Genomic DNA, 23,460 nt, shown 5'->3' on the forward strand with positions numbered 1-23,460 from the left:
GGCTTTTGACCGTCACAGAGAGGGTCGAAGAAAGCAGTGGAGCTTTAAGTAGCTCAGAGTTCACTGTGTATCTGCTCCCTGAATCGTGTAGTTCAATGTTCCACATTTATTGTATGTCATTATGTCAGTATCAGTATTTGCTTTCTACCATGCACAAATAAAAAAAAGTCACTGAACTTTTGCTGTGTAATTGTAACAATGAGCACTCAAACACACCGAACCAACAATTACTAAAAACACACACAAAAACTGATTTTGCACAGGCACTTTGCACTAGAGAAGTTTATTATTTTTGCATTTTACCAGAGAGAAGTTTATTATTTTCACTCAATCCAGTTACAAAATCTGATTAAACATATGCATGGGTGAATTGTTCGCCATAAGTTCTGTAACAAACATTTAGAAAGTAGTTAGGATGTATTTCATTTTGCGCATGCTTTAAGTTAATTTTACCGACTATGAAGATGTTAAAGTTCATAGACCTTTAGCGCATTCAAATGTATTGAGTTAAAATTAAAATGTGATATCCATATCGCATTAAACACATCATTACCGTGTTTAATAACTTCAATAGTTATCAAGCACCAGCTGATTTAAGTTTTTCTTCAAACAAAAGTAATTTTCTGATAAATCATCGTACACCTACATGTGTTTTGTTGTATGCACAGATTTTGAGGGTCGCTTATAGAAAGATGCGTCCTTGTCTTTGTTTTGTGGTATTTTTTAAATCATAGCTAGATCTACATAGATGTTTTACACGATAAGATATGTCAGAGAACCTTGTGCGGTATTCTATATCCACATAAAGGGTTAAAATATAAAATATACATTTACGATATGTTAAAATATTGCTGATGAGGCCAAAAACTGCTTACCACATGTTTTCATAAAAAGAAGAACAATTATTAAGACATAAAACACAACGTCTGTTTTCTGGATCAGGCCTAAAACTCTGGTGTCAAAGTATTGGTGTGGACAGAATAAAAAATGTAAAAAAATATTAAAAAATGAATCAACCCTACTTTCATGTAAAAATACCACGTATCAACTGTAATTCATTAGCTTAACTGTGGTTTAGTGACACTGTGTATCTATTACTGTGCTGTGAAATGCACATCTTTAAGTGTAATAGCTAGACGATTTTGAAGTGTAATAGTTTTATAGGTAACAGAAAAACAGCAATACTCATCTTTCATGTCTATGTTTCGTAGACATAGCAGAAAGACGTTCTAAAAGAAATATGATTTGTTTAGTCTTAAACACTCTCATGTAGAAGGAGCGTCATTTAATTCTCTTTATGCAATATTTGTTCATGTTTTTCATACATTCCTATATGAACATGTTTGACCACACTCTGAGACTTTTTGTAAACTGTACAAAAACAAGATGTAAACAGCGTAATCGACTAGTATGTAATATGTCAATTACAGACATTCAAAAGCTAAAACTGATCACTATAGTGGCTTTTCTGTATTTGTTTTAAATGGCTCATGATGATGCATTTACTTTTAACCCAGTTGACCTCTAGAATTTACTTTTGTGCAATTTTATCAGCAGGTTTTACCAAAGTGTGGAACTTTGTTTAACAGCCTCAAGCTTTGATGAATATGCCTCTCTCAGTACAATAGTCAGATGTGATTCTGTTGTAATAGTTTAAGTGTAAAACAGCATGCACTTTGTGTAATTCGTAGATAGAGGGAAAGTTGCACTAAATGAAGTATCAATTTAGTCAAACAGAAAGACTATCACTTAAATTCTTAATTGTCATTTATTTCTATAAACACTGAATGTTGACGGCTCTCAAAGAAACGTCTTCACCTAAAACACATACAGTCCAACAAGATGACTAAATCTAGCGGAGTAATAAAACCATCATTTGGAAACTTTTGTGTAAAAATACACCCAAAGATTTAAGCACAACTACTTACATAATAAGTAGGAGAATATCTAACTGTATATTGTAGATTGTGAACATTCCATTACCTATATATTTGGGGTCAGAGGACATCCTCAGCTCATATATCTCTTTAATTTTGTGCTGGATGTTGAAGTGTTAGTTAAAAGATAAAGGTATTAGTTAATAACAAACAAACAAAAACTTTAAATCAACATGAAGCCATAATATTAATAAATAAAATATGGTATAATTACAGTTTGAAAATGACTTCCATAATATTTTATTTTAATAAAGGTATGCCCAACACAAAGTTGTGCGTTGTGAGTGAGACATCGCAAAGATTACACCGATATTAGATTTCTTGAACATTGCGTGGTTGCACTATGCCTGAAACTTAGTAATCAACATGCATTTCTGTAGGACTGTCAAAAAATCATCCGTTATCATGGTTTAGTTGTATTTTAAAACACTGTTTTTTCTTTCAGACGTATTTGGTAGCATGATTATCTTGTTTAATCGTGTATTCAGTCCATATTTATCAGGTTGATATTTGTAGAAATAAGCAAAATACATTTATAAAACAAAAAGAACAAGTTAATGGCCTTGTGTCAGAACACAACAGGTATGAAGATATGTTTGGTTTTTAACTTTTTATTCTAACTTTAAAGCTAGATTATCCTTTGAAAAGTGTAATACAGTATTTGATTTTTACACATGCAGTGTTTTCGCCAACTGACCTAAACCGTTGACCCCTGAAGTTATGATTTCTGAAGGCCTCTCATGTGTAGATTCACTCGGTTGAAAAATGGTATTTTGTCATTTAAACATCTGAAATTAAAGTTACAGTAGTTTTTAAAATGTATTTTATTAGCTAAAATCATTGTCTGTATTCATAAAAGATGTCCTCATTGGTGTAAAATGACCTCTGCCAATGATCTGACTGATCCTCGTAAGCGAAGAATTTCTTCTCTTTGTTTACATGGGGCGGGTAAGTCCATGAGGCTTCCATGTCATTCCTCCATCTTGAAAAACTATAATAGCAGAGAGGGACAAAAAGCACTAGCCTACCTCAACACGTTTCATCATCAACGCGTGTTCGTTCAGAGCCGGCTGCCTGAGACCAGCTAAAGTGGACAAGGAGATCAGTGAGAGGCACTTGTCACTGCCCCGGCACATTTGAAAGGCTGCACTGCACGGTATATAATGCAGGATCATAGTTATGCAGGGCCACAGGAGAATCCTCGTCGCCAAAAAGCTACAATTTTATTTAAAAGGAAACGTGACCGGCGAATTCAAAACGAGGGTAAATATCGGGATAGCTAAATGTCTAAATGACAAGCTTTTTTTTATTACTTGGTTGTGTAAATCATTATATATGTTGTGAAGAGGCAGAGACAGTGGGATCCATTTGCAGCTTTATTATAGAGTAGTCTAAACAGGCAGGGTCAAACACAGCAGACAGGGCAAAGCAGGCTAGGCAGAGACAAACCAGGTGAACAGGCAAGGGTCGAGGCAGGCAGCAAGAATCAGGAATCAATAGACAATCCAGGTCAGGGCAGGCAGCAGAGAATCAGAAACGATAAACAGTCCAAGGTCAGTAACAGGAATCAAACACAGGAATAAACGCTCAGAAATGATGGCCAGGGCAGAATCAAGACTTCGCATTGAATGTGTGTGTGGAAGTGGTTTATATGAGTGTGTGTAAATGAGGTGCAGGTGTGTAACGCAATCAGTCCCAGGTAAGCGGTATTATGGGAAATGAAGTTCAATGGGTAAAGTTAATATTCCGGGGAAGGTTCCCTCCGGTGGTGAAGAGGAGGCGGTGCGGGAGCCTGCTCTGTAACAGAGCCCCCCCCCTGCGAGCAGCTCCTGAGGCGAGAAGGCAAACGACGCCGGGGTCTTCCACGAGGTCGAGGGGCCGGTTTTCCCGGATGCATCCGATGAAACTCTTCTGTGAGTGTGGGGTCTAGGATATCTCCTGCGTTGACCCAGGATTGCTCCTCCGGACCGTACCCCTCCCAGTCAACCAGATACTGGAGGACGTTACCCCGGCGCCTGGAGTTCAGCAACTTGTGCACACGGTACGCCTCCTCGCCGTCAACCAGGATGGATGGGGGGTCTGGAGCCGTGACTCCCTCCTCCGACTCTCCTCTCGGACCACCGGCAGGTTTCAGGAGTGACACATGGAATGTAGGAGAAATACGGTAATTAGCGGGCAAATCAAGTCGAAAAGATACAGGGGAAATTTGTCTGAGAATTTGGAACGGACCAACATACCTGGGACTGAGTTTGCGACATGGAAGTCGAAGTCTGAGATCTCTGGTAGAGAGCCAAACCCACTGGCCGGGTTGATAAACTGGAGCGGGGCGACGGTGACGATTAGCCTGGACTTCTTGACGTCTGACGGCGTGGAGGAGATGAGTGTGTGCCTGATCCCAGACCTCTTCACTCTTTTGTAACCATTCTGTGATAGATGGCAAGTCAGTGGGTTCACCGGACCAGGGGAAAAGTGGAGGTTGGAAGCCCAGGATGCACTTGAAAGGAGTGATGCCTGTAGCAGGTTTGACCAAAGAGTTCTGAGCGTATTCAGCCCAGAACAGATACCTGCTCCACTCGGTTTGGTGTTGTTGACAATAGGAGCGCAGGAAGCGAATTACATCTTGATTAAGGCGTTCTGTTTGTCCGTTGGACTGGGGATGATAACCAGAGGTAAGGCTGATGTTGACATTGAGGTGTTTGAAAAAGGATGTCCATACCCGGGAAGTGAATTGGGGTCCTCGGTCAGAGACAATGTCGTCAGGAAGGCCGTAGAAGCGGAAAACCTGGTTGCAGAGTAATTCAGCAGTCTCTAATGCAGTGGGGAGTTTGGGAAGAGGGATTAACCGGCAGGCTTTGGAGAATCGATCTACTATGGTGAGTATGGTGGTATGGCCTTGTGAAGGTGGTAAGTCTGTGATGAAGTCGATGGCTATGTGAGACCAGGGGCGTTGAGGTGTAGGCAGAGGAGTTAAGAGACCTGCTGGGAGTCGTCTGGAAGACTTGGAGGTATTACAAGTTATGCAGTTCTTGATGTGAGTTATGGTATCTGATTGTAAAGTTGACCACCAGAAGCGGTTCTGAAGTAGATGGATAGTAGCCGTGATTCCGGGATGTCCTGAGCTGGGTGCAGAATGTACTTGGTCGAGTAGTCTTGAGCGTAAAGGTTCTGGAACGTACAGAAGGTTTTCGGGGCATTCGGATGGAAGTTCTGTTTGGTGGTTGAACTGTTCAATTTCTGTGATTATGTCCCACTGTACAGGGGCTACCAGGAGACTCTCGGGAATGATGGTGTCGTTGGGGAGAAGTTGAGTGGGTTCTTCTGCTTGGCGGGAGAGAGCGTCTGCTTTTACGTTCTTTGATCCTGGTCGATAGGAGACAGTGAATTGAAACCTGGTGAAGAATAGAGCCCATCTAGCCTGACGAGGATTCAGACGTTTAGCTGATCGAAGGTATTCAAGGTTCTTATGATCAGTGAGGACAATGAAGGGTTGAGCAGCACCTTCCAGCCAGTGTCGCCACTCCTCGAGGGCGAGTTTCATGGCCAACAATTCGCGGTTTCCCACGTCATAGTTTCTTTCTGCTGAGGATAGTTTTCGGGAGAAGAAGGCACAGGGAAACATTTTTTCTGGGTTACCTTGGCGTTGAGACAGAATGGCTCCGACCCCGGTATTGGAGGCATCCACCTCCACGATGAATTGACGTGTGGGATCTGGGTGTCGAAGAATGGGAGCGGAGGTAAATTGGGTCTTTAGCTTTTCAAAGGCTTGTTGAGCTTCAGGGGACCAGGTCAGACGAGACGTGTGGCGTTTGGTCATGGTAGTTAGAGGAGTGGCTATGATGCTAAAATTTCTGACGAAACGTCTGTAGAAATTGGCAAACCCTAGGAAGCGTTGCAGTTCTTTGACGGTTTGGGGTAATGGCCATTCCAGTACCGCCTTGACCTTCTTATCATCCATGGCCACCCCTTCTTGGCTGATTACATACCCTAGAAATGAAGTGCTGGTTCGATGAAATTCACACTTCTCTGCTTTCGCGTAGAGTTGGTATTGTAACAGACGTTTTAGGACCGTTCTGACATGGTGAATGTGTTCTTCTAAGGAGTTTGAGTACACCAGGATGTCGTCGATGTAGACAATCACCCATCTGTCCAACATGTCCCGGAACACGTCATTCATGAACGATTGGAACACTGATGGACTGTTAGCCAGGCCGAAGGGCATAACCAAGTATTCGTAGTGCCCGCTACTGGTGGAGAATGCTGTCTTCCATTCGTCACCCTCACGAATCCGAATTAAATTGTATGCATTGCGAAGATCCAACTTGGTATAATATTTGGCTTGTCTAAGTTGTTCGAGAGCGGCTGGAACCAAAGGTAAAGGATAACGAAATTTGACAGTGATGTCGTTCAGTCCACGATAGTCAATGCAGGGTCTCAAACCTCCATCCTTTTTCTTCACAAAGAAAAACCCGGCAGATGCTGGAGAAGTTGATGGTCTAATGAAACCCTTGGCTAGTTCCTCTTGGATGTAAAGTTTCATGGCATTAGATTCGGGTTGCGACAGGGGAAAAATTCTACCTTTGGGTGGTGTGGAACCTGGAGTGAGTTCGATGGCACAGTCAACAGAGCGATGTTCAGGAAGTTGAGAGGCTTTCTTTTTGCTGAATACTTCAGTGAGGTCTGCATATTCGGAGGGTAGTTTTACTTCTTGGTTATCAGGAGGGGACACGATGGAAACAGGTTGAGAAACTCGAGTGATTTTCGAGAGACAGTGTTCATGACAGTGCTCACCCCATTGTGTGATCTGGCCATCTCTCCAAGAAATGTGTGGATTATGGGTGCGTAACCAGGGTAGACCGAGGATAATAGAGTGATGAGGGGCTTGGATGACATAAAACTGAATGGTTTCTGAGTGCAGGGTACCGACATGCATCTTGATCTCTTCAGTCAAACGATGAACTTTTCCTCCTCCGATGGGTTGGCCATCTAGCGCCTCCACTGTCAGAGAAGACTCACAGGGATTTAATTTTAGTTGATGTAATGACGTGAATTCATGAGAAATGAAGTTCCCTGAGGCTCCTGAGTCGAGCATGGCAGTAGTGACAATAGTTCGGTTTTTGATGTGCAGGCGAATGGGTAACATGATACTGGATGTGAATAAATTCTCGTTGGTGTGAGAACTCACCGATTGAGGTTTGCTGACAGGACGAACAGGGCAGGAAGCTTTCATGTGACCTGGTTGACCACAGTACAGGCAAAGACGATTCTGCTGGCGACGTTCTCGTTCTTCAGGTGAAAGATGAGAAAATCCCAGCTGCATTGGTTCACGCATTGTAGTGGATTCGTGAGCGGTGTATAGGGGTGTTCTGACTTGGCGTCGAGAACGCATGAGTTTGTCTACCTGGATAGTGAGATTAATGTATTCGTTCAGGCTCCTACCTTCATCTCGGCAGGCCAATTCAGACTGTAGTTCGACTGTGAGACCTTTTCTGAACAGAGTTTTGAGGGTATCCTCTATCCAGTTGGTTTGTGCAGCGAGAGTGCGAAAAGTGAGAGCGTAATCAGCGGCGGTGCTTCTTCCTTGAGAGAGTTTTAACAATTGTTCTCCCGGACCTCCTTCTGCCGTGGAGTGTTCAAAAACATTACGGAATTGTTGAAGGAATGCTCTGAATGAGGAAAATGACGAACCCTCTGGTCTCCAAACTGCCGTGACCCATTCTAGTGCCTTTCCCGTCAATAGTGAACAGACGAACGCGATGCGTCCGGCATCGTTAGAGTATAATGAGGGTTGCTGATCGATATAGAGATTGCACTGTAGCAGAAACCCCTTGCATTTAGTGGGATCACCGTCATACTTCTCCGGGAAGGCAAGACGAGTGTTGATTGAAGTACTGATGGGATGTGCTGATGCACTCTGTGCTTGTTCCGAAGGAGCGTGACTGGTTGAAGTTCGGAGAGCTTGTAGTGTTTGAACGAGTTCCTCAGTGAGGGAGGTAAGACGACTCAGCTGATGATGATGAAGAGATAACTGTGATGCTTGAGCAGATAGTTCAGTGGTGATCTGCATGACTGCTGCTGGATCCATAAGTGGCGAAGTCTTCTGTTGTGAAGAGGCAGAGACAGTGGGATCCATTTGCAGCTTTATTATAGAGTAGTCTAAACAGGCAGGGTCAAACACAGCAGACAGGGCAAAGCAGGCTAGGCAGAGACAAACCAGGTGAACAGGCAAGGGTCGAGGCAGGCAGCAAGAATCAGGAATCAATAGACAATCCAGGTCAGGGCAGGCAGCAGAGAATCAGAAACGATAAACAGTCCAAGGTCAGTAACAGGAATCAAACACAGGAATAAACGCTCAGAAATGATGGCCAGGGCAGAATCAAGACTTCGCATTGAATGTGTGTGTGGAAGTGGTTTATATGAGTGTGTGTAAATGAGGTGCAGGTGTGTAACGCAATCAGTCCCAGGTAAGCGGTATTATGGGAAATGAAGTTCAATGGGTAAAGTTAATATTCCGGGGAAGGTTCCCTCCGGTGGTGAAGAGGAGGCGGTGCGGGAGCCTGCTCTGTAACAATATAGGCAGCATAACAGTAGAACATGTATAGTTAAACTCCATGAAGTGCTATTGGAAGACATGTTGTCATAGCTTCTTGGCACATAACGGCTACCGCAGTTGCAACACGCGTTTGAAAAAGCGAGGCGCTGGAGAGCACTATCCGTTTAAATGCAAAATACAATTTCACCGCTAGATGGGAGAAATTATTTTGGGAGAACTAACTTGTAGGGTCTTTAACAAAAAAAGCCTCCAAAATCGAGGAGGTCAAAGGTCATGCTTCCTGCTATTGTATCATCAGCTCTCCCCAAAGTCTATTCCTGCGGCCACCAGACAGACAGACAGACAGACAGCCTGTCGCATCAACAAATGCTAACATTTTAAACCTCTACATATATTTTGAGTAGATAACCGATAGTATATTCTCAGAAATGTTTCCGCACTGATTAAGGATAGTTCGGGGGATACAAGCAAAAATGATCTTATACGTGTAATAGATCATAGCTACCAGTAAGATCATGCTTTGATTTAAGACGAGTAAAATTAAATATTCGCTCAAGACCAACTTTACTTATGCCGCGTCATGGACCACAGAGGCACATCACGTCTCTCAAATTGGGTGGTGATTTTCCAAATGATACAAACTTAGTGTAAATAAGAGCAATGTGGAGTCCTCGGATTTCTTAAAAACAACAAAACATTGTGACAAACTTTGACAACATGTTGTATGGACAAAAATACTGTTTGAAATATTTTTGTATAAATAAGATCTAAGACGCCTAAGCATACTTTTTGCTTTTATTTTTTAAATCTAAAGTTTTTTGAACAGACGCTGTTTAGTAAAAATAATACATAAGTCTTCTAAGAAGATAAATAGAAGATATGATTTTAATAAAACTTTAAAGATTTGATTTAAACAGTCTTTTAATTTTAAAATATCTAATTTAGTATAAACTCTGGATGTACTCTGGAACGCAGACTAGCTTTACTGTGACATTATCCCTCGAGACTCGTCTGGTCTGTCACCCTATATCCTGAAGCTAACATTGTCGAGTATCTTCTTCCTCAGATCAGAAGGACCTTATAAGCAGCTTATCAATGGGTCAGCCTGAGGCTTCACAGTTTCTAAATGTTTTCATTGTTGCTCTCTCTGAAGATGTGGTCATTTTCTCACAGATACAACTTAAGGAATTATTGAACATTTCACAGGTGTGAGATGACTTAAACATGTAAGATGATTTTATTTTTATTTTTGTTTATCTAAAACTAAAATAATTGGTTCAGTAGATTTTTAGTAAGATATTTATTTTAAAGGATAGAATGTTTTTGTGTGACTCTCTCTCTCACACACACACACACACACACACACACGCAGCTCCTTTACTGCTTTGACACACATACATAGACGCGCGCTCCCTATGTTTTGAGACAGTGTGAGGTCATTCAGGAATGACTATATGAATTCAGTAAACTAGTTGAGTAAAACAATATTGTGAACCCATTCATAAACATTTAACTGATTGTCATTTTTTTGTGACTCCATTTTATTTCAACTTTTTGTGTGAGGTTTTAGTAAGATCTTTATTTTATAATCATTTATATTCTTTTAAAAGAACTGAATGTTTTTTCAACGTTTGTGTGAGATAAACTTCCACAGTTTTTTTTCTTATCAGTTTCACAGTACAGCCCGGATACACTCGGGAATATGCAGGAGGATCCTGTGACACCAACTTCAAAAAACAAAACTTTCTGTCGAACCACATGATCGATGGCTAGCCGGGTCAAAGGTTAACCCCTTTGATCTCCTTTGATCCTATACCAAAAGGGGGGGGTAACCTGTCAAAAGGTCAAAGTCATTAATCATTTTGACACAAGGTATATCATAATAACTACTTATATATTTTTTCTTGTCCTGCTTTATCAGTTTGCTGGGAGTGATGAAAGGCTGTAATGGAAAGCCTATATATGGAGGTTGTTTGGGCGTTTTATTCTAATTACTAACCTCAGAAATACTCATTTACTGTTGTAAAATAGTTGGCATTTCTTTCATATTTTATTATGTCTCATATTTCTTATCCTCAAATAGTGTTAAAAAAGCTTGTTTCCCCAGGCTGGACCAGCCGCTGCACATGTACGGTCCTACGGCCTGGACGCAGTGATGGGAAGTTCGGATCATTAAAATCAACAAATCATTTTCCAAGTCATTTTGTTCATTTCAGCAGAATATAATTAAAATGCTACATGTTAATTGCCAAATTCCTCAACACATCTACTACCTTGATCACATTTCGAATAAGAAAAAAACTATAATTCAGCCAAGGCCAAATGATGAGAAACAGAAAACGATTGATTTATTGCTAAGGCCGGGGACACACTAGACGAGTTTAAACCTGTTGGAGAGCTCAGACACAGAAGGAATAGCCTTCCTGATGATGATGTTCTGGGCTCAGACGGACTCTCCCAGTTCAAATCAAGACTCTTTAGCCAAGCATTCATCTAATGCAGCTCTGTACCAACATTCACCAATGCTACAGTTTTCTATCCTAATCATTTGTTAACATTTATTCATTGCCTCAAAAACGAATTGTTTCTGCCTGAATTAATTCATTATTAATATACATTGTTAGCTAACTTTGTGAGTTATATATGTACATTTCTAAAATACATAACTTGGACACAGTCACCTCTGATAACAGACTCATGCATTTCCTGTAAAGGGATTTGGTTTTAAGAAACGTTTGTTTAATGTTTTCATATTTACGTAATGTAGTAAATGGTATATTTTTTATTTTTTTGTGAAATACACGAGTGAGGAGTCGGCGACTTGAGTGGGTAGAAAATAATAAGCCAAGTAAAGTGTTAATAGGGTCAGATTCATGTAGTGTGCTAACCAGTTTTAAAAACATGCAGTCAGAAGCAAGACAGTCCAAACTGTTTACAGAATCAATAAAGTAGGAGTAATAGTGACATTTATCTGGATTCCAGCCCATATAGGAGTAGTCGGAGATGAACTGGCAGCAAAATATGCAAAAAGTGCAACAAAAACATCTGAGGTAAATATGGCAGTTAATTATAGTAAGGCGGAAGTTAAAGCAGAATCAAAGCAGAAATGAAAAAGAAGTGGCAGGAGGCAAGAATGATCTACAGTATCCAGAAGAATACAGGAGGAATCAGAGAAAATGAAAAAGAAGAGGACATTATTTCGAGAATGAGATTTGCGCATACTGGACTAAAGTAATAGGGAAACATGAAACTGGGTTGTGTGAGCAGTGTAATAGAGTCAATAGAACATGCAGTTTGGAACTGTCCTTGGTAACAGCAGGAAAGCATGATTCTGAAAGATAGGCTAAGTAAAGAATTATTTTTAATTGAAATTAAGGGAAAAACTGGGCTTATTAGAAGGATATAGAGTTTAGTTATTCAAATTGGGTTTATAATGATGGGAATAATATTGTATTATTAATAATAATAATAATAATAATAATTAGTTATTTTATTTATTTATTTGTAGCGGGCTATTCTGATCCACACTCCATTTCAGAAGGGGTCAGTAATGCACACTAAAAGGTTGTTTGCCAACCGCCATTAAAAGTCAGAAGAAGAAGAAGAAGAGGAGTCGGCGACATAGATATACATAATAAAGCCTTTATTATGTATATATTATTAGTTGTTGTTTTTTTATTGCAGAACACGTTACAATTTGCAGACAAAAGAAATTGATCTTGTAATACAAAAATCATTTAGATACAGTTCACGTTTTCATAAGGAATAATACAAAAATAAATAAATAAATACACATCAGCCAATAGAGAATTGAAACAAATATCATACAAGTAACAAATAATCTGTATAAAAATTATAAACAACATAAAAGTACATAGCCAGAGTATCAGACAGTAAATATCAGTTAAATTAATGATAAAGTTAACTTAGATAAGTATTGCATACATGTTGATGCTGATTTACCATCTAATCCTGAAATAGATCTATATACGTTTTTAAGTTAAGTTTAAAAACATTGAAAAGAGGTTTGTTTTTCATAAATTTCGATTTATGAATAAAGAATTTTCCAAGCAAAATTAATAAGTTGACTATATATTTTACAGAGGAGTTTGAGTCAGAAAAGTAAAAGATGTCAAAATTAGATAAATGTATGTTTGAGCCAAAGTGTCCATTAATGAAACATTGTACATCATTCCCCAGAGAAGAGCTTTGTGGACAGCTATAGAGGTCTAACGTTTCTGTGTCCAGAGAGCAGAAGTGGGGCTTTATTATGTATATCTATGGTCGGCGACCTGAAGATCCTAATCAATCACGCGCTGCGTGACTTTTATTTTGAAGTGTTGTGTTGTCTTCTCGCGACTTGTCGCGAGAGTTCATTCCTGTAGCTGTCATGGCGGCCCAGTGTCCGCTGCATGCGTGTGTGTAATGAAGCTCGCTGTGTGTTGTGTGTGTCAGTAGATGAGTGTGATGATGAGGAGTGTGATGATGAGGAGTGTGATGAAGGCTCGGCTCGGCTGGGTTCGGCTCGCTGCTGTCAGAGGCTTTCATGAGCGGACTGTAGCTGTGAGTTTGGGGGACAGGTGAGAGTATTCAGACTATCCTCAACATGTTTAACTTACCAATCATTTTTACCACTCCAATATTTAAAAGACAGCTATACATATTTAATACTTTGAAAAATGTATATTATAAATTTGTAAAATATTTATTTTCTATTACATTACATTGTTTTTCTACTCATTTTAGTACTGTAGATGTATTTTATTTATTTTAATCAAATTATTTTAATCAAATGTATTAATTTATTATTTATTTAAATAAATAAAATATTTTTTATTCGATTTATTTATTTAGTTACTTAGTTTAATCTTTATTTTTATTGATATATTTATAAATTTTTACACTGCCTTACTTATTTTAAATTTATTTTAATCAAGCTTTGTTTATTAGTTTAGTTTTATCAAATTAATTTTTTTATCAAATTTTATTTATTTTAATCATTTTTATTTATTTATTTTAATGAAATGTTTTTATTATGTGGTTATTTGTTTTTATTTAATTATTTAAATTTATTTAAATTCTTTTTATTTATTTACTTATTTTAATGTATTTTTTTCATCAAATGTATTAATTTATTATTTATTTAATTCAAAATTATTTAATTATTTAATTATATTCTTTTTTTAATGTGTATATATGTTAAAAAAAAATTACACTGCGTTTCTCTAAACTTCCTCCGGACCCCAGTGTGAAAACCCCTGTGGCATTACGGATGAGAGTCGCTTTATACCAATTCATGCAACAGCATTACCATGCGATATAACATATTGTGATGATAATACAGTGGCTTTCTCTGAAGAACCTTACAGTACCACTGGTAAAGTGTTAATCCAGCAGTACTATGGTATTACCATCACTGCATCATTGTCAGAGCGTGTACACTGAAAAAGTCTGGTGTAGAAACGGAAATTGCTAGTTAAAACATTTCACATACATTTTGAAGTAGAAAAGCTAAAATAGTTTTTTTTTTTTTTGTAAAACATACTCCAGGAATCTTTGTTTCATGCACAACTTAGAAAACTAATTTTGGTAATAATTGATGTTCTGTGTGCAGGAGGCTGGAGATCTCAACGGGGAAGCTTGCACGCTTTGCTGACGGCTGTGCAGTGGTCAGAGTGAGTGAGTGAGTCTGCAGTGGTCTGAGTGAGTGAGTGAGTGAGTGAGTGAGTGAGTGAGTCTGCAGTGGTCAGAGTGAGTGAGTGAGTGAGTGAGTCAGTCTGTGCAGTGAGTGAGTGAGTGAGTGAGTCTGCAGTGAGTGAGTCTGCAGTGGTCAAGGTGAGTGAGTGAGTGAGTCTGCAGTGGTCTGAGTGAGTGAGTGAGTCTGCAGTGGTCTGAGTGAGTGAGTGAGTGAGTCTGCAGTGGTCAGAGTGAGTGAGTGAGTCTGCAGTGGTCAGGGTGAGTGAGTGAGTCTGCAGTGGTCAGGGTGAGTGAGTGAGTGAGTCTGCAGTGGTCAGAGTGAGTGAGTGAGTCTGCAGTGAGTGAGTGAGTCTGCAGTGGTCAGAGTGAGTGAGTGAGTGAGTCTGCAGTGGTCAGAGTGAGTGAGTGAGTGAGTCAGTCTGTGCAGTGAGTGAGTGAGTGAGTGAGTCTGCAGTGAGTGAGTCTGCAGTGGTCAAGGTGAGTGAGTGAGTGAGTCTGCAGTGGTCAGAGTGAGTGAGTGAGTGAGTGAGTCAGTCTGTGCAGTGAGTGAGTCTGCAGTGAGTGAGTCTGCAGTGGTCAAGGTGAGTGAGTGAGTGAGTCTGCAGTGGTCTGAGTGAGTGAGTGAGTCTGCAGTGGTCTGAGTGAGTGAGTGAGTGAGTCTGCAGTGGTCAGAGTGAGTGAGTGAGTCTGCAGTGGTCAGGGTGAGTGAGTGAGTCTGCAGTGGTCAGGGTGAGTGAGTGAGTGAGTCTGCAGTGGTCAGAGTGAGTGAGTGAGTCTGCAGTGAGTGAGTGAGTCTGCAGTGGTCAGAGTGAGTGAGTGAGTGAGTCTGCAGTGGTCAGAGTGAGTGAGTGAGTGAGTCTGCAGTGGTCAGAGTGAGTGAGTGAGTGAGTCTGCAGTGGTCAAGGTGAGTGAGTGAGTCTGCAGTGGTCAGAGTGAGTGAGTCTGCAGTGGTCAGGGTGAGTGAGTGAGTGCAGTGGTCAGAGTGAGTGAGTGAGTGAGTCTGCAGTGGTCAGGGTGAGTGAGTGAGTGCAGTGGTCAGAGTGAGTGAGTGAGTGAGTCTGCAGTGGTCAGGGTGAGTGAGTGAGTCTGCAGTGGTCAGGGTGAGTGAGTGAGTGAGTCTGCAGTGGTCAGAGTGAGTCTGCAGTGGTCAGGGTGAGTGAGTGAGTCTGCAGTGGTCAGAGTGAGTGAGTGAGTGAGTCTGCAGTGGTCAGAGTGAGTGAGTCTGCAGTGGTCAGAGTGAGTGAGTGAGTCTGCAGTGGTCAGAGTGAGTGAGTGAGTGAGTGAGTGAGTGAGTGAGTGAGTGAGTGAGTGAGTGAGTGAGTGAGTGAGTGAGTCTGCAGTGGTCAGAGTGAGTGAGTGAGTCTGCAGTGGTCAGAGTGAGTGAGTGAGTCTGCAGTGGTCAGGGTGAGTGAGTGAGTGAGTCTGCAGTGGTCAGAGTGAGTGAGTGAGTGAGTGAGTCTGCAGTGGTCAGGGTGAGTGAGTCTGCAGTGGTCAGGGTGAGCGAGCAAGTGAGTGAGTGAGTCTGCAGTGTTCAGGGTGAGTGAGTGAGTGAGTCTGCAGTGTTCAGGGTGAGTGAGTGAGTGAGTCTGCAGTGGTGTGAGTGAGTGAGTGTGTGAGTCTGCAGTGGTCAGAGTGAGTGAGTGAGCGAGTCTGCAGTGGTGAGTGAGCGGGTGAGTGAGTGAGTGAGCGAGTGAGCGAGCGAGTGAGCGAGTGAGCGAGTGAGTGAGTCTGCTGGATCTAGTATCACGTGTGTTCAGCGCTGATCACTGTCTATGTCTCTGATTGCAGTTGGGCGAGACATCAGTGATGGTGACAGCAGTCAGCAAGAGCAAACCGGCCACCGCTTTCTTCATGCCTCTTGTGGTGAGATGCACCTCAGCTCTGGCATGTTTACAACACACACACACACACACACACACACACACACACACACACACACGTGATTCTAGATGTGAGTCTTGTTAAGTACACACAGAACAGAATTCAGTGCTGTATTTAAATGTGGTTGTCACTCCTGAAACTCTGCAGTGTGTTTGTGGCCTCTGTGAATCACATGAGTGTTTTCTGTGAGAACGTCAGGTGGATTACAGACAGAAAGCAGCGGCTGCAGGACGAATCCCCACAAACCACCTGAGAAGAGAACTGGGCAGCACCGACTCCGAGATCCTGACCAGCCGGCTGATCGGTGAGACTCACACACGCACACAGTCACACACACACACACACACACACACACACACACACACACACACACACACGAGTCAGTAATGCATTGCCTGTGTGTGTGCTGTGTGTGCAGATCGCTCCATCAGGCCGCTGTTTCCTGCCGGATACTTCTATGACACACAGGTGTGACTCTCTTCAGATCTCATGCAGAAGCTGTAGTCACTGAGTCAGGATGTTCTGTGAGGTTTAGTGCTGTTCCACATGACATGTTCCTCAGATTCCCGGATGATGCACGTAAACGGGAAATATCATGAAAATCTGACTTTTCCCGTGTGTAAGTGCTGTAATCGTGTCCCCGGTGCTTCTACCAATCCAGAAAACATGAAAAGTGAAACCCAGTAACTGTGTTCTGGTGAGCCTTTCTCTGCAAGCATGTCAGAAAATAAGCCGATCAGATTTCGCTCTCCTTCTGACGTATGAAGAGGATCTTATTATAATATTAGCGGCCCTTAATCTGCACGTTTACACACACGACAAGCGACACCAGAGACCAGTTCTAACGCAATGATGAAGATCCAGCAAAGCCTGAAACTGTTGTGTGGTTGAGCACAGACGAGCACTGAACACTATTGACCAGAACATGTCACCGCTGTCTTATAAACACCTCAGGAACTGTGGACACTTGTGGAGAAGTTAAACATGATGATGAGATGATCAGTGTAACTCCACAACAACTACAGAAATGTCTCCACTAACATTCAGAAACTCTTCCTGAGTCTCTCCGTAAGGCTGCACTCGCTACTGGTTATTCTGGGATTCTGGATGAGTGAGATTGGCCTGTTCTGTTATTGCCGGAGTTTCTGAAGCTTGTGTAAAGACCCCGCCCTCTTCTGAATGGAGGCGGAGCTAAAGCTCATTTGCATTTAAAGGGATAAACACAAACGGCATGTCTTTGCTCACATCCAAAAAGAGGCAAATTTGACAAGCTATAATAAATGATCTGGTATTTTGAGCTGAGATTTCACACACACATTCTGGGGACACCAGAGATTTATATTACATCTTGTGAAAAGGGCCATACTATGTCACCTTTAATCAATCGAATGTTGGACACTTCGTGCTCTCAACAGTCGGTGTTTAATTGCGTAGATTAAGGGGACGGGACTTTCAGATTATTGCAAAATAACCATCTGAAATTCATACACTAGACGCTAGAGTACATAGTGTGTGATTTCTTCAGCAGTGTTTATATCACACATGCTGTGTTCCTGTGTTTCTGACCACCTCTGAATGTGATCGCATCACGAAACCTCTCAGATCCCAGTCACTCCTGTATCTGCACTCACTGTGTGTGTGTGTGTGTGTGTGTGTGTGCTGAAGGTGCTGTGTAACATACTCGCCGCTGATGGAGTCAACGACCCGGATGTTCTGGCCATTAATGGAGGTATGCTTATCTCTGACTGACTCGTGTGTTACTGTATGTGTGTGTCGGTGTCTGATGGTGTTTGTCTCTCAGCGTCAGCGGCTCTGGCTCTGTCTGATATTCCCTGGAACGGCCCCATCGGTGAGTCCAGCACTCGTACAGGTGTGTGTGTGTGTGTGTGTGTCGGTGTGTGAACGCTGTGGCTGGTTACAGGTGCGGTGCGCGTCGGGCTGGTGGACGGAGAGTTCCTCGTGAACCCCTCGCGCTCAGAGATGACCAGAAGCTCGCTGAACCTCGTGATCGCAGGAGCGCCGGCCAGCCAAGTGGGTCTGTGAGATTCTCAGAGCTCAGCATTACCCATGATGCTCTGGTCACGTTCTGATGTGTGTGTGTGTGTGTGTGTGTGTGTGTGTGTAGTGATGATCGAGGCCGCGGCAGAGAACGTCCTACAGCAGGACTTCAGTCACGCGGTGAAGCTGGGGGTCAAACACACACAGCTGATCATTCAGGCCATCCAGCAGATGAGCCGCGAGATGAAAGTGACCAAACGCTCTCCGGCTAAACTCTTCACGGCCTCCGCCGAGATGGTGGACTTCACTCGACTGTGAGACTCAATCATTTGATGATTTATTTTGGGGGTGAAATATGAGCTGGACTTCATGACACCGACCCATAATCCTGTGCTGTGTCTGTTAGTGCTGGGCATCTACACACACTTCACAATTCAATTCAAATTTGTTTCAATTGCTGCCATAAACATTAAACATTTTCATGGTTTATTCTAACATACGTTCAATATTAAACAACAGTTCATTTAAAAATATAATAAATATAAGGGATGCACCGATATGAACTTTTTGGCCGATACTGATAACCGATAATTCTTTATATTTGAAAGCCGATAACTGATATATTGGCTGATAAATCTAAATCCAAATTATGTCATTTATGAGAGCCTGATTACAAAAACAAAAGTCTCTCCATTAAAATCCATGTCCCAAACGCACAATTATAATGTTTTCATGATAATTTTCTGTAGCCGATATGACAGACTTGTGTTGCAGATTTACTGTATTTTTCTTTTTTGAAGTGATTCCAATCATATTTCAAGCAACTCAAACCATCATGTTGAACCGAGCGCATCTGAAGTGTCTCAGCTGAAAGAGATAATACATTATTTATTAGCTTTTAATATATCAACCACATTTTCTTATCATGCCGATATCGATTACTTTAAAAATGAACATATATCGGCCGATACAATATGGTGGCCGATATATCGTACATCCCTAATAAATGTGTAATATAGTGCATATGTTTGTCAGAATGCCCCTCTCTAGAGTGATTTTTCTAGCTGACTATTGAGTTTATGGTCATTGTATGCAATTCCTCATGACACATGTCAGCGTTTGATTGGCTGCTTTCTCCTCAGGTTGACGTCTGCTAAGATCTACGCTGTATTTACAGACTTCACACATGACAAGGTGAGTTTCAGCGCCACACCGTCTGATATCGTGATATTAAAGGAGTAGTTCACTTCAGAATTCATATTTCCTGATAATTTACTCTCCCTCTCGTCCTTCAAGATGTTCATGTCTTTCTTTCTTCAGTGGAAAAGAAATGAAGGTTTTTAAGGAAAACATTCCAGGATGTTTCTCCATATAGTGACTTCAATGGGGTCCAACGGGTTGAAGGTCCAAATGTGAGTTTCAGTGCAGCTTCAAAGTCTCGACACGATCCAGCCGAGGAATAAGAGTCTTATCTAGACAAACCAGCGGACATTTTATAACGAAATAAACATTTATATACTTTTTAACTAGCTGTGATGCGACACACATTATGTAATCATGTTGAAAGGTCACGCGTGATGTAGGCGGAAGAACCGACCTAATGTTTACAAAGAAAACGTGCAAAGACTAAGACAAGTTTTTGGAGTTGGAGGAGAAAATGAGATGGAGAAAACCCTACATTTTCCTCCTACGACAGGTTTCCACTTGACCTTTCCAACGTGATAACGTAATGCGTGAAGTCGTGGATGTGCAAGAATAATGAGAAAAATAATAAAGAGAAAAATCCTTGAATGTTTTCCTCAAAAACCTCAATTTCTTTTCGACTGAAGAAAGACATGAACATCTTGCATGACGTGAGGAAGAGTAAATTATCAGGACATTTTTATTCTGAAGTGAACTACTCCTTTAAGTATGCGTGTTTCTTCAGATATCCAGAGATGAAGCGATTAATAAGATCCGTCTGGAGGCCGAGGAGCAGATCAGAGGTGTGTGACGGACATGCTCGTTCATCAGCGGTTCTGATTGGTGTGTTTGCGCTGTGTAACGCTGATGCTGTCTGATGTGTTTAGAGAAGTTTCCACAGGCGGAGACGTTCGAGGTGGTGGAGGCCTTCAACAGCGTCTCCAGAGAGATCTTCAGGAATCTGGTTCTTCATGAATACAGACGGTAACCGTCATACTCAAGCTCTTAATGTAAGTGCTGGTGTTGGTGAGTCATGTGACAGGTACTCTTGCGTCATGTGACAGGTGTGACGGAAGAGATCTCACGTCTCTACGCAACATCTCCTGCGAGGTGGATGTGTTTAAGCCACTCCACGGCTCGGCTCTCTTCCAGAGGGGTCAGACACAGGTCAGCACACGCTACACCCCAGATCACACGCTAGATAACACGCTACACGCCAGATCACACGCTAGATAACATGCTACAGCACACGCTACACGCCAGATCACACGCTAGATAACATGCTACAGCACACGCTACACGCCAGATCACACGCTAGATAACACGCTACAGCACACGCTACACGCCAGATCACACGCTAGATAAAACGCTACAGCACACGCTACACCCCAGATCACACGCTAGATAAAACGCTACAGCACACACTACACGCCAGATCACACGCTACAGCACACGCTACACGCCAGATCACACGCTAGATAACATGCTACACGCCAGATCACACGCTAGATAATACGCTACAGCACACGCTACACGCCAGATCACACGCTAGATAACACGATACACGCCAGACCACACGCTAGATAACACGCTACACCCCAGATCACACGCTAGATAACACGCTACACCCCAGACCACACGCTAGATAACACGCTAGACCACACGCTAGATAACACGCTACATCCCAGATCACACGCTAGATAACACGATGCACGCCAGACCACACGCTAGATAACACGCCAGATCACACGCTAGATAACACGCTACAGCACACGCTACATGCCAGATCACACACTAGATAACACGCTACAGCACACGCTACACACCAGATCACACGGTAGATAACACGCTACACGCCAGATCACACGCTAGATAACGCTACACGCCAATTCACACGCTAGATAACGCTACACGCCAGATCACACGCTAGTTAACACACTACACGCCAGATCACACACTAGATAACACGATACACGCCAGATCACACGCTAGATAACACGCCAGATCACACGCTACACGCTAGATAACATGATACACGCCAGATCACACGCTAGATAACACACTATGCGCCAGATCACACGCTACACGCCAGATCACACGCTAGATAACGCGCTACACACCAGATCACACGCTAGATAACATGATACACGCCAGATCACACGCTAGATAACACGCTACGTGCCAGATCACACCCTAGATAACATGATACACGCCAGATCACACGCTACATGCCAGATCACACGCTACACGCCAGATCACACGCTAGATAACATGCTAGATAACACGCTAGATCACACGCTAGATAACACGCTACACGCCAGATCACACGCTAGATAACACGCCAGATCACACGCTAGATAACATGCTACACGCCAGATCACACGCTAGATAACACACCAGATCACACGCTAGATAACACGCTACACGCCAGATCACACGCTAGATAACACGCTAGATCACATGGTTACAGTCAGTGAATGTGTGTGCAGGTGCTGTGCTCGGTGACCTTTGACTCTCTGGAGTCCAGTCTGAAGACAGACGTGATCACCACAGCACTCAGGTCAGTAACACACGCAAACACATGATTTAAAGGTGTTACATACATACACACACACACACACACTGTTTATGAACCGCGTATACTAAATGAGGCAAGGGTGTCGAGTTACATTCATGATATTTTAAGGCATGAAGACTTTTTCAAGGAAAAAACTTTAAAATGTCATTTTGGTGATCAAAGATGAGTTTTAAGGGATAAAATGATTGACTACAGGGGGACTTTAATGAAATGGATAAATAAAGAATATTAAAATAAAGAAATATATTTGATTAAATAAATAAGGTATTTCAAAAATACTAGTTATTAATCTATTAGATAAATACAAATAATGAATGAATTATTTTGATTAATATAAATAAAAAATGTATTAAATAAATTATGCTTTTACCAGTACATTACTATGAATGTAAAAAAATATAATTTGTTTGTATAAAAATATATAGTTAATGAACTAAATTGAAACTAATTTTAGGTTTATAATAAAAAAATGTCAGTGTATAAATTGTTTATAAAAGATAAATGGCGTCTCACATGAGAATGATCATACCCGTGTTCCTGGACTCTTCAGCGTACAGTAACGGCTCCATCGGGGCTATAGCTGGTCTAATACTGTGTTTAGGTGTGTGTGTGTGTGTGTGTTAGTGTTCTCGCTAACAGCCTCTGAAGTGTTGAAGCACAGCTGATGTGTGTTCTCTTCCAGTGGAGTCAGAGACAAGAACTTCATGCTGCACTATGAAGTGAGTGAGCGCTGTAGTCGACAGGTTTAGCTCTGCTTGTGAAGACTCCTCATTCACTGAGTGCTCTCTTTCAGTTTCCTCCGTACGCCACCAATGAGATCGGGAGGATGGGCGGAACCAACCGGCGCGAGCTCGGACACGGTGAGTGTGTTTTCAGTGTGTGAACCTCCGCTTGTTATCCTCGGGATCTCATCACTGTCTCTGTGTGTGTGTGTGTGTGTGACATCAGGAGCACTGGCAGAGAAAGCTTTGAGACCCGTCATTCCTGCAGACTTTCCCTTCACCATCCGTGTGACGTCTGAGGTGCTGGAGTCCAACGGTGGGTTAACACACACACACACACACACACACACACACACTCCTCTCAGCCGTCTGTATGAGCCTGTCCTGAGTGTGTGTTGTGTGTGTCTCAGGATCCTCCTCGATGGCGTCGGTGTGTGGCGGGAGTCTAGCGCTCATGGACGCAGGTATGATCACATGACAGCAGAGCAGTGTAATGTTTAAACCTGTTGATTCCTGTCTCTGTGAAGCCCCTCCTTCTGAAAAGCACAGTGCGCTCTGATTGGTTGGCTGGAGTAGTGTGTTGTGTGATTGGCCGAGTGCTTTGAGCGTGTTTGGGAAATGGATTGTTTTGCTGATTTGATGGGCTCATCAGGTAAGGTGTGTGTGTCCAGGGGTGTGTGTGTGTGTGTGTGTGTGTGTCCAGGTGTGTGTGTCCAGGTGTGTGTGTGTGTCCAGGTTTGTGTGTGTGTCCAGGGGTGTGTGTGTGTCCAGGGGTGTGTGTGTGTCCAGGGGTGTGTGTGTGTCCAGGTGTGTGTGTGTCCAGGTGTGTGTGTGTCCAGGTGTGTGTGTGTCCAGGTGTGTGTGTGTCCAGGTGTGTGTGTGTCCAGGTGTGTGTGTGTCCAGGTGTGTGTGTGT

At 42.3% G+C, this 23,460-nt stretch overlaps 1 protein-coding gene across 1 annotated transcript in view; it reads left to right on the forward strand.

Moving 5' to 3' along the window:
* Positions 1–12,857: 12,857 nt before the first annotated feature.
* Positions 12,858–23,460, forward strand: part of pnpt1 (polyribonucleotide nucleotidyltransferase 1) — a 34,207-nt gene continuing 23,604 nt past the window's right edge. The window contains exons 1-18 of the mRNA XM_082153231.1: positions 12,858–13,067; positions 14,102–14,162; positions 15,973–16,047; positions 16,264–16,369; positions 16,484–16,533; positions 17,731–17,794; positions 17,867–17,914; positions 17,987–18,100; positions 18,191–18,377; positions 19,206–19,257; positions 19,991–20,048; positions 20,133–20,229; positions 20,310–20,412; positions 21,735–21,805; positions 22,506–22,542; positions 22,617–22,683; positions 22,772–22,861; positions 22,956–23,009. Coding sequence (XP_082009357.1) covers positions 12,946–13,067; positions 14,102–14,162; positions 15,973–16,047; positions 16,264–16,369; positions 16,484–16,533; positions 17,731–17,794; positions 17,867–17,914; positions 17,987–18,100; positions 18,191–18,377; positions 19,206–19,257; positions 19,991–20,048; positions 20,133–20,229; positions 20,310–20,412; positions 21,735–21,805; positions 22,506–22,542; positions 22,617–22,683; positions 22,772–22,861; positions 22,956–23,009 — 1,456 coding nt within the window. The 5' untranslated portion in view covers positions 12,858–12,945. The remainder of the gene's footprint in view (positions 13,068–14,101; positions 14,163–15,972; positions 16,048–16,263; positions 16,370–16,483; positions 16,534–17,730; positions 17,795–17,866; positions 17,915–17,986; positions 18,101–18,190; positions 18,378–19,205; positions 19,258–19,990; positions 20,049–20,132; positions 20,230–20,309; positions 20,413–21,734; positions 21,806–22,505; positions 22,543–22,616; positions 22,684–22,771; positions 22,862–22,955; positions 23,010–23,460) is intronic.

Source organism: Leuciscus leuciscus, assembly GCF_965113295.1.
Source record: "Leuciscus leuciscus genome assembly, chromosome: 22".
In the NCBI taxonomy this organism is placed as follows: domain Eukaryota; kingdom Metazoa; phylum Chordata; class Actinopteri; order Cypriniformes; family Leuciscidae; genus Leuciscus; species Leuciscus leuciscus.